The sequence below is a fragment of the Pongo abelii genome, chromosome 16 (genome assembly GCF_028885655.2).
Source record: "Pongo abelii isolate AG06213 chromosome 16, NHGRI_mPonAbe1-v2.0_pri, whole genome shotgun sequence".
In the NCBI taxonomy this organism is placed as follows: domain Eukaryota; kingdom Metazoa; phylum Chordata; class Mammalia; order Primates; family Hominidae; genus Pongo; species Pongo abelii.
The window spans coordinates 81,904,242-81,914,983 of NC_072001.2; the positions used below are offsets into that span (position 1 = coordinate 81,904,242).

General features: G+C 41.0%; 1 protein-coding gene across 2 annotated transcripts in view; it reads left to right on the forward strand.

Annotated features, from left to right (window-relative positions):
• The window catches only part of HYKK (hydroxylysine kinase), a 31,498-nt gene extending 22,519 nt beyond the window's left edge, over window positions 1–8,979 (forward strand). Inside the window, exon 5 of one of the 2 annotated variants that reach the window (XM_054531687.2) lies at window positions 7,766–8,979. In XM_054531687.2, coding sequence (XP_054387662.1) covers window positions 7,766–7,770 — 5 coding nt within the window. In that variant the 3' untranslated portion in view covers window positions 7,771–8,979. Of the gene's footprint in view, window positions 1–4,577; window positions 6,408–7,765 lie in introns of those variants that run through there. The other variant, XM_002825722.5, reaches the window with a different exon arrangement.
• Window positions 8,980–10,742: the final 1,763 nt, after the last annotated feature.

Sequence of the window (10,742 nt, forward strand, 5' to 3'; positions counted from 1 at the left end):
CCAACGTGGTGAAACCCCGTTTCTAATAAAATTGCAAAAACTAGCTGGGCATGGTGATGTGTGCCTGTAGTCTCAGCTACTTGGAGGCTGAGGCAGAAGAATTGCTTGAACCCTAGAGGTGGAGGTTGCAGTGGGCCTAGGTCGTGCCACTGCACTCCAGCCTGCGCAACAGAGCGAAATCTGTCTCAAAAAAAAAAGGGCAAGGAACCGAAGGGCATTTCTATCAAGGCCTAAGATAGGCAGTATATGTTTCTCAGTGTTTCCTTACTCTGTGTAAACACAGTGTAAGTTATAGCATAAAAACAGTGTTGATTTTTTCCCTTCAAACCTGTTTTTCCCCCAGTCTTCTTCATCTCATTAAAGTTGTATCCACCATTCACCTAGTTAATCTGGACAAAAAGTTAGGAGTCATAGGCTTCACTTTGTGCTTTCTCTCATGTCACAAATCCAGTCAAATTCTATCCCTTCTTTCTTCAAAGGAGAGCCTATGATCCGGATGATTGCAGTAGCCTTGTAACTGGTCTCCCTGCTCCTACTCTGCCTCTCTACCATATATATTCACTTGTCTTCCCTTTTTTTTCTCAATACTACTTTTGTAAGATTCTTTGTGTCATTGCATATGCTAGAGTTGGTTAACTTTTATAACTGTAGAATATTTTATTCTCTAATATACCACACATTATTCTACTCTTAAAAGATACTTGGGTTGTTTCTTATTTGGGGCTAAGAAGAACAGTGGTGCCGTGAACATGCTTGAGTCTCAGTATACATGTTCATTAGTCTTTGAGTGTATACCTTGGGGTAGGATTGCTAGGTCATAGGACATGTCTATATTCAGCTTCACTGGATAATACCAACGTTTTCAAAAGTGGTTCTATGAATTTGTACTACAGCTAGCAGAGTGTAAAAGTTTTCATTGTTCTACACCCTTGGTGTGGTCAGACTTTTAAAATTTTTCTCAATCTGATTTGTAGATAATAGTTTATCATCACATCATGGTTTTAAAATCCATCTCCCTATTTATTGGCCATTTGAAATATATTCTTGAGAAGTGCCAAATCAAGTCTTTGGCCTTTTTTCTATTGAAATTATTTTTTTCTCATTGATTTGTGGAAATGCTAAATATATTCTGGATATGAGTCCTTTGCTAGTTATCTATGTTACAAATATTTTATCCCATTCTGTGGCTTGTCTTTTCATGGTACGGTATGTTTGGATGTGTAATTCTAAATTTTTTTTTTTGAGGCAGTCTTGCTCTGTCACCAGGCTGGAGTGCAGTGGTGCGATCACAGCTCACTGCAGCTTCGACCTCCTGGGCCCAAGCGATCCTCCCACCTCAGACTCCCAAGTAGCTGGGACTGAGCTATCCACCATCATGCCTGGTGAATATTTTTATTTTTGTAGAGATAGGGTCTCTCTACATTGTTCAGACTGGCCTCAAACTCCTGGGCTCAAGTGACCCTCCCACCTTGGCTTCCCAAAGCACTAAGATTACATGAGCAAGTGCACCAGACCCCTGTTATTTTCTACAGCTTTATTGCGATGTAATTCACAAACCATGACATTCGCCCATTATTTATTTATTTATTTTTTGAGCTGGAGTCTTGCTCTGTCACCCAGGCTGGAGTGCAGTGGTGCGATCTCAGCTCACTGCCACCTCCACCTCCTGGGTTCAAGAGATTCTCCTGCTACAGCCACCCAGGTAGCTGTGACCACAGGTGTGTGCCACCATGCCTGGCTACTTTTTTTATATTATTATTCATAGGTATTTAGAAGTGTAAATCCTGTTCCCCAAAATATGATGAACTTTTTTGGTTATATTTTATTGTTGATTTCTACTGTAATTACATTGTGATCAGAGAACATACTTTATATTAGTGCTGTCCAGTAGGAATTTCTTCAGTGAAGGAAATGTTCTATATCTGTGTTGTTCAATACAATAGCTCTTATGTGGCTATGGGCATTTGAAATGTGGCTAGTGCTGCTAAGGATATTCCTTAGGACTTTCAATTTTATTTAATCTTACTGACCTAAAAAAATTTTTTTTATAGCTGGGGCTACAGGCATGCTTTACCATACCCAGCAGACTTTTTTTTATATAGAAATGGAGTCTCACTATGTTGCCCAGGCTGGTCTTGAACTACTGGCTGCAAGCGATCCTCCCACATCAGCCTCTGAAAGTGCTGGGATTACAGGCGTAAGCCAATGCACCCAGCTTGAATCCTGTTTTTTGTTTTTGTTTTTGTTTTTTTAAGACAGAGTCTCACTCTGTTGCCCAGGCTGGAGTTCAGCGGCATGATCTCGGCTCACTGCAACCTCAGCCTCCTGGGTTCAAGTGATTCTCATGCCTCAGCCTCCCTAGTAGCTGGAATTATGCACCACCATGCCAGGTAACTTTTGTATTTTTAGTAGAGATGGAGTTTTGCCATGTTGGCCAGGTTGGTCTTGAACTCCTGGCCTCAAGTGATCTGCCCACCTAAGCCTCCCAAACTGCTGGGATTACAGGCGTGAATCACCACATCTGGCCCTCCAGTTTGAATCTTAATGAATTTCAATAGCCACATATGTCTAGTGGCTACTAGATATTAGACAGATCAACCTCTATATGATTTCAGTCATTTCAAATGTACTTTTATCATGTGGTATTTGGTAAATTTTTATGAATGGTTCATGTGTGCCTTAAAAGAAAGTGTATTCTGCAGTGTTGGGTATAAAGTTATATGCCCATTAGGTCAAGTTTGTTAATCATTTTTAAATTTTCTGTAACTTTCACTTACATTTTTGTCTGCTTTTTTCCAACAATTATTGAGTAAAGCACATGTTAAAGTATATTTTAATCCTACTATGATTGCAGATTGCCTATTTTTTGCTTGTATTTCTGTCAAATTTTATCATATATATATATGTATATAAAATTTTTTTGAGATAGAGTCTCGCTCTTGCCCAGGCTGGAGTGCAGTGATGTAATCTCAGCTCACTGCAATCTCTGCCTCCCAGGTTCAAGTGATTCTCCTGCCTCAGCCTCCTGAATAGCTGGGACTACAGGTGTCCACCACCATGCTGGCTAAATTTTGTATTTTTAATAGAAACAGCGTTTCACTATGTTGGAGAGGCTGGTCTCGAACTCCTAGACTCAAGCAATCCATCTGCCTTGGCCTCCCAAAGTGGCCAAAGGGATTACAGGCATGAGCCACTGCGCCCGGTCAAATTTTACCTTATATATTTTTGAGTCAATTATATAATATATCCCAATTTCAGAAATACGTAGTTTAAAATCTATGATTTACAGTAATATTGCTTCTATGTGCCCACTATGTTACATTGCTTAAGCATGATTTACACAATCCTAAATCACATAGAAAAAGTCAGCATTATATTTAAAAGTTAAAATTATATACTTTATATCATGTATATGACTCAGGGCTTCATTGCTCATGGCCATTTACATCTCTTACTAATCTTTAGTCGGTGGCTTAAATCCGTGCTTCTTAGACTATCTATGGTAAAAGACAAGTGTGGGTTTTTCTCCCCCAACCCATTACAGTCTGGCATATGGTCCTACTGTGCATGATTCACTTACCGTTCGTGCCACATGCAACTAACCATGGGAGTTTGACAAAACTTGAACTCGTGTACACTCCGTTCAATGACACAAGGACACTGATCACACTCTTGGATGTCATATCACTGTAAAATTTTCTAAACACTCTCAACTCTGTTCTTATCTCATGGAGACGAGTAACATTTTGTAGACCAGCACTGGCCACGGACCCCACTTTGAATAGTACTGACTTAAAATATCACCACCTATTTTAGTAATCAAAAAAAGGGAAATTTAGAATTACCATGTTATCAGAAAATTTTGTTTAAAATCCTAGCTGAGGCCAGTCACGGTGGCTCAGGCCTGTAATCCCAGCACTTTGGGAGGCTGAGGCGGGGAGATCATTTGAGGTCAGGAGTTCGAGAGCAGCCTGGCCAACATGGTGAAACTCTGTCTCTACTAAAAATACAAAAATTAGCTGGGCGTGGTGGCGCACCCTGTAATCCAGCTACTCAGGAGGCTGAGGCAGGAGAATTGCTTGCACCCAGGAGACGGAGGTTGCAGTGAGCCAAGACTGTGCCACGGTACTCCAGCTGGGCAACAGAGTGAGACTCCGTCTCAAAGAATAAAAATTAAAAAAATAAAATAAAATCCTAGATGAAAATAAAGGTAAATCTGGTCCATTCTAGGACTCTGTTTCTTCTAACAATGTGAATGTTTCTATTCTTTTTAAACATTTCTGGGTTTAAGCAGTTCTTTTCACTTTACTCTTCTAATGGCCAAAATCAGGTATTTGTAGTAACTGCAGTCTCCAACTTCTGGCCTTGTATTGATGAGAAGCAAAGAAAAAAACCACCACCCCAAATTAACTGCTTTTATTCTTTTAAGAGGAAATTATTTTATTTCAAGAAAAATAGGGCCTAGCCCTTTATCTCTGACTGCTTATCAAATTATGGCTTTCCCTATGAAAGAGAAATGGAAGGGGAATGAATTGGGATATTCAATAACTGTTTTTACATGATTTTTCTACTTTCAGGTATCAATCATGGAGATCTTAATGACCATAATATTTTAATAGAGTCCAGGAAGTCAGCCTCTGGAAATGCTGAATATCAAGTGTCTGGGATTTTAGACTTTGGTGACATGAGCTATGGCTACTATGTGTTTGAAGTGGCAATTACCATCATGTACATGATGATTGAAAGCAAGAGTCCTATGCAAGTAGGAGGCCATGTCCTTGCAGGGTTTGAAAGCATCACCCCACTGACAGCTGTAGAGAAGGGTGCTTTGTTTTTACTTGTATGCAGTCGTTTTTGTCAGTCACTTGTCATGGCTGCATACTCTTGCCAGCTATACCCAGAGAACAAAGACTATCTCATGGTTACTGCAAAAACCGGGTGGAAACACTTACAGCAAATGTTTGACATGGGTCAGAAAGCTGTAGAAGAAATCTGGTTTGAAACTGCCAAATCCTATGAATCTGGGATCTCCATGTGACTGAGATCTCCATGTGACTAAAAGTTCACTTTAACTTTAACTTGGGTAATTAAAATAGGACCCAATCAAATTTTAGGAAGGATTTTCCTGCGTAGTTAAAAATCAACTGATGGAATGGATCAATTCTGAATATGACAGAGCACATGAAATCCCTAAGGTCTTCAAGCAATCTCATGACAATTTTTTAAAATTCACAAAAGTACCACAAGCAAGCATATTTTTCTGAGTCTCACTTGCCATGTCTGTAAAACACATATAATGATACCATTTTGAATTAGATAATCTCACAAGATCTATTCCAGCCCTGAGATTAATGACTTTTTTAATTTTAAAAATAATATATACGTACAGATATATTGACATATTTTAAATATCTGGACATAACATACTGACCTAGATAACATACTACCAGTTCTATGAAACCTCCTCTGATCTCTGCTTTCTCTAGAATCCCAGTGCACTGTGTCTTTTTCATGGCCCATCACTTTGTATAATGGATCGTGGTTGTGCAGTCATCTTGCCTGAGAGCTATTGAGGGCAGAGACCATGTAAAACTTATTTTTGTCTCCTCATCCCTTCTTTTTTTTTTTTTTTTGAGACAGAGTCTCGCTCTGTCACCCAGGATGTAGTGCAGTGGCGCCATCTCCGCTCACTGCAAGGTCCACCTCTCGGGTTCACGCTATTCTCCTACCTCAGCCTCCTGAGTAGCTGGGACTACAGGTGCCCACCACCACGCCCGGCTAATTTTTTTGTATTTTTAGTAGAGACAGGGTTTCACCGTGTTAGACAGGATGGTCTCTATCTCCTGACCTTGTGTTCTGCCCGCCTTGGCCTCCCAAAGTGCTGGGATTACAGGCGTGAGTCACCGTGCCCGGCCTCCTCATCCTTTCTTATCACACCTGCTATTATAGCGCCTTTCCTACAGAGAGGTCTTTAAAAATATTTGAAAATAAATGTGTGCTAGAAAAAAGGATGGAGAAGGCACACACTAAGATGCTTTAGGAGAAAGCACAGAGAGCATTCTTGGAGAAAAAATTTTAACTTGTCTGAGAGGGTGGTTGAAACTGGAACTCCATAGATAGATGCTGGAAAACCCTGGGAACTGCAAGGAAGCAAATAATGACGTCCAGGCAAGGCCACTAACCCCTGAGCTACCTAAATATAATGGTTCCTTTCAGACTGATACCAGGAACCTCCTTAAGCATATATTTTTCAATTCTCTATAATTTGTTTCTTTTTGGATGACTATGAAGTAGACTGCGTTGACTGAAGCTCACTGTATACTTGGCAAAAGGTATCCCACTGTGTTTCCTTCACTGGTTTCTCTTCATGTCTCCTTTAGTATGATTTAGTAAATGGCTGTTTACTATTCCTGTGGTTTTCAACTATTCATTGTCTACAGATGACTCAAGTCTAGAACCCTGGCCATTCAAATACTCAATAGTTATCTTTCTATATATATGAACAGGCATTGATCCCATCTCCATCTTTCTGTCTACCTACCTAGTCTTCCCAAACTAGATATTTCTCTAAATTGTCCTATATGGTTCATTTTTCACTTCTTTGTCCCTCAATTTCATTTCATTTCATTTTTCTTTTTCTTTTTCTTTTTTTTTTTTTTTTTTTTTGGTGGTGTGGTGGGGGGGACAGGGTTTCACTGCAGCCTCAACCTCCTAGGCTCAGGTGATCCTCCCACCTCAGCCTCCCTAGCAGCTGGGACTTCAGGCATGTGCCATCATGCCTGGCTAATTCTTTAATTTTTTGTAGAGACTGGGGTAGTACCTATCTCATAGAGTTAATAGAGTTCATTGTGAAGATTTCATAAGAGAACAGCGCCAAGTGCTTAACACAGTGTGTGGCACATAGTTAGGACTCAGTTATTTACTCAATAAATGAACCATATTCCAGGTTACCCAAACTCAAAATATTGGAGTAATTTTTTGCTTGCCTCTCTTATATTCAGTGAGCCCTACTGGTTTTTAGAATCGTAGAATTTTAGGAATCTCTGTCTTTACTGGATTTTTTATTTGTTTTGGGTTTTTTTGTTTGTTTGTTTGAGATAGGGTCTCACTCCGTCACCCACGCTGGAGTGCAGTGGTGTGATCACAGCTCACTGCAACCTCTACCTCCTGGGCTCAAGCAATCCTCCCACCTCAGCCTCTTGAGTAGCTGGGACTACAGGCATGTGCCACCATGCCTGGCTAATTTATTTTATTTTGTAGAGACAGGTTCTCACTATGTTGCCCAGGCTAGTCTCAAACCCCTGGACTCAAGCAATCCTCCTGCCTTGGCCTCCCTAAATGCTAGGATTACAGGCGTGAGCTATCGTACCCAGCCTGTGTTGTTTTTTAACAAAATATAATAGAAGCCAACATTTATTCAGCACTAAAGTATTTCACACACATTAGCTCACTTAATTTTTACAACAAACCCATGTGGGAAGTACTGTTATAATTGATCGTCATTTTCAGATGAGAAAATAGCAGCTGAAAAAGGAAAAATAATTTGCTCAAAGACAGCCAGGGCTAAAATCAGGTCTTTCTGATGCAGACCATGCTCTTCACTACCACAAAGTTCCATGCTACTTTCTCTCCCTCTCCCTCCTCTCCTGTCCCTGCTACACACACACACACACACACACACACACACACTAGGAGGAACAAATGAGATCATTCACATGAAAGCACTTATGTTTCTCAAATTTAAGGGACTGTGGTTTTTATCTAGGTTGACTGCTCAAGCTAAAAACTGGGAACCAGAAAAATGGACTGAAACTTGGGTTTCACTTCCAGACCAGAGTTGATCCTCTGAATTGATGAAACTGTACAGATTTCCCTCGATTGCCCCTGCTAACATGGATTTCCTTTCACTCAATTCCTAATGCAAATATTGCTGACCACTGTTTAGATGTTTACATGCTGCATTACATTGATATTTTACTATTTGGTATTTGTTCTAACTTGTCTCCAATCAATCAATTTCCTGTGGTTTATATAAACTCTTTGGTGGCTGTGATGGTTAGTTTTAGGTGCCAACTTGCCTGGATTAAGGGACACAGAGATAGGTAGTAAAGCATTATTCCTGAGCATGTCTGTGCGAAAGTTTCCAGAAGAGACTGGCATTTCAATCAGTAGCTGAGTAAGGAAGATCTCCTTCACCAGTATGGGTGGGCACCATCCAATCTGTTGAGGGCCTGGATAGAACAAAAAGACAAAGGAAAGATGGATTCAGTCTCTCTCCTGGGACAGCCATCTTCTCTTGGCCTCAGATAGCAAAACTCCAGGTTTTTGGCCTTCAAACTCCAAGACTTAACCAGCGGCCCCTCAGGTTCTTAGGTCTTCTGTCTCAGACTGAGAGTTACACCATCATCTCCTCTGGTTCTCAAGCCTTTAGACTCAAACTGAAACACACAATTGGCTTCACTGGTTCTTCAGCTTACAGACAGCAATTGTGGGACTTCTTAGCCTCCATAATTTATTTCCATAATAAATCCCCTCCTGTTTATCTACCTATCCATCCATCCATCCCATTGATTCGGTTTCTCTGGAAGACCCTAATACAATACATAAATTAAATATTTATTTTACTTTACTTTCGGGACCTAGCACCATGCCAGGCCCCTAGAAGACCCAGTAAAGATCTGTTGAATAAACTGTAAGAATGAACACACCACTACAAGTGCCAGGTCCTGGTCCTTTCAAACAATGTGGAGAAAACCCAGTTCCAGATTTAGGAATCAATACCATATGTCTGGCAAAGACTCTTTGCTTTTACAAGTGCCTTCTTCTGTCCAGGCTTTTAGCGCCCCTGGACTACAACAGAACTTTACTTTCTGGTGTTCTTAGTCTCCCTAACCTCTGCACTTCATATTATGTAGGCAGATAAAAACTCTGGTTACATATATTGCTGTGTGATGACCAAAAAAATTGTGGCTTAAAACTTTAATCATTTTCTTAGCTCACGGTTTCTGGCAGTCATGAATTCAGACAGGCCCTGGGACAGTTTGTCTCTGCTCCCCAGTGCTGGGGCCTCAGCTAGGAAGACTTTAAGGCTGGGAGAGATTTGATGCCGGGGAGAGACTCAATCACTGTGTAACCGAACACTCACTTCTTACAGAGTCCAATTGACAAGGGTGAGGTATAATAGAAAGACAGAATTTATTAACCAAAAATAGTAAAGGGAAAGCAATTGGATTCCTATCCAAATTAACGGCTTCTATTTTTAGGAAGAAGGCAGGGGCTTAAAAAGAGAAAACTTGATAAGGAAGGCATGCAAGAACTGGGCTGAGTACAATGTCTGTGTGTCTTATTCTAGTGGCTATCTTGGGTCCTGGTCCACCTGGACCCTGGGCTGATGGCATTTCAACAACAGCCAGGTTGTTAACTAGCTGCCTTGAAGTAATCTCTGGAACTTTGCAGCTGGGTCTCCAGACTTGGTCTGTGTGTCTCAGGATTGACCCCTGGAACTTCTAAGAAGACATAATTAGATACTAGTAGACAGTTAGATAAATGTGAAGGGAGTATATACAATGAGAAAGGGAGGGATGTGGACTCTAGAAAAGGTTTCTGCAGTTTGCTTCAAGGTTATATCTTTAAACCCAAGGAAAAGGGGAAAAATTTTTTTAATGCAGTTTGAAGCTAAGCTGCCTGGTTACAACTGGGTACTAGGATCATCTGGAGGAATCTTCACTCAGCTGTCTGGCAGGTGACACTGGGACTTCATCGAGGCTGTTGGCCAAACACCTCTCCATGTGGCCTTTGCTTCCTCACAGCATAGTGCCTGGGTCCCAAGAACGACCATCCCAAGAGGACAAGACAGAACCATATCACCATTTGTGATCTGCTCTTGGAAGTCACATGATATCACTTCCATTGTAGTCACAGGCTCACCCAGATTCAGAATAAGGGGACACAGAACCTCTCCATGGGAACCATCTGTGTGGCGCATTGTAAGAGGAACATGTGGGATGAGAGATGTTGAGGGTTCATCATCCTAAAACATCACTTTAATCCTGTCTTCCCATTACTGACCAAAACAAATTCTGGCATTAAAGGCACTCTACACTTTGGCCTCAAATGCCTTTCCTTACTTGCTGTATTATCTCCTCCATTCAGATCAGACCGAACTACTCAGTCACCCACACTTGTCAGACTCATTCTTCTCTTGCCTTTTTTCTCAACTAATCCCTCTTTTGACCTGAGAAATTCTACCTCTCACTTAAAAGTGACTGTTCACTGAATTCTGCAGAATGAACTAAGGTGGCAGGCAGGGGCCCTCAGAGATGCCATAAGTTACACCACCTGAGGATGCTTTCAGAGCACCACCTGCGTGTGGCTCTTTGCCATCTTGCCTTGGCTCACTTCCCTGTGTGCTTGGAAAGTAGAGACGATAGGCGAGACCTCAAAATGCAACTTACTTCCAAGCTATCTCCTTTTCAAAGCCCAGATCCCCCAATAATTTTGCAGCCAACATGAAGAGGACAGTTTCTGCTCAATGGGCTCCTTTCTGGGAGAGACTGTGAGCAGATGGCTTCATATGAACCCAGATCTAGTCAACCTTTTAGCCTGAAAAAATCTAAAATGAATAGTAGATAGTTTACATACGGACCGAGGCTGAATGAGCAAAAAGGTGGAGAGATGGATAATGAACACATAAACAATTATGACAATTTCAGTAAAGAAGATAAAATGGTGCGAGTATATGA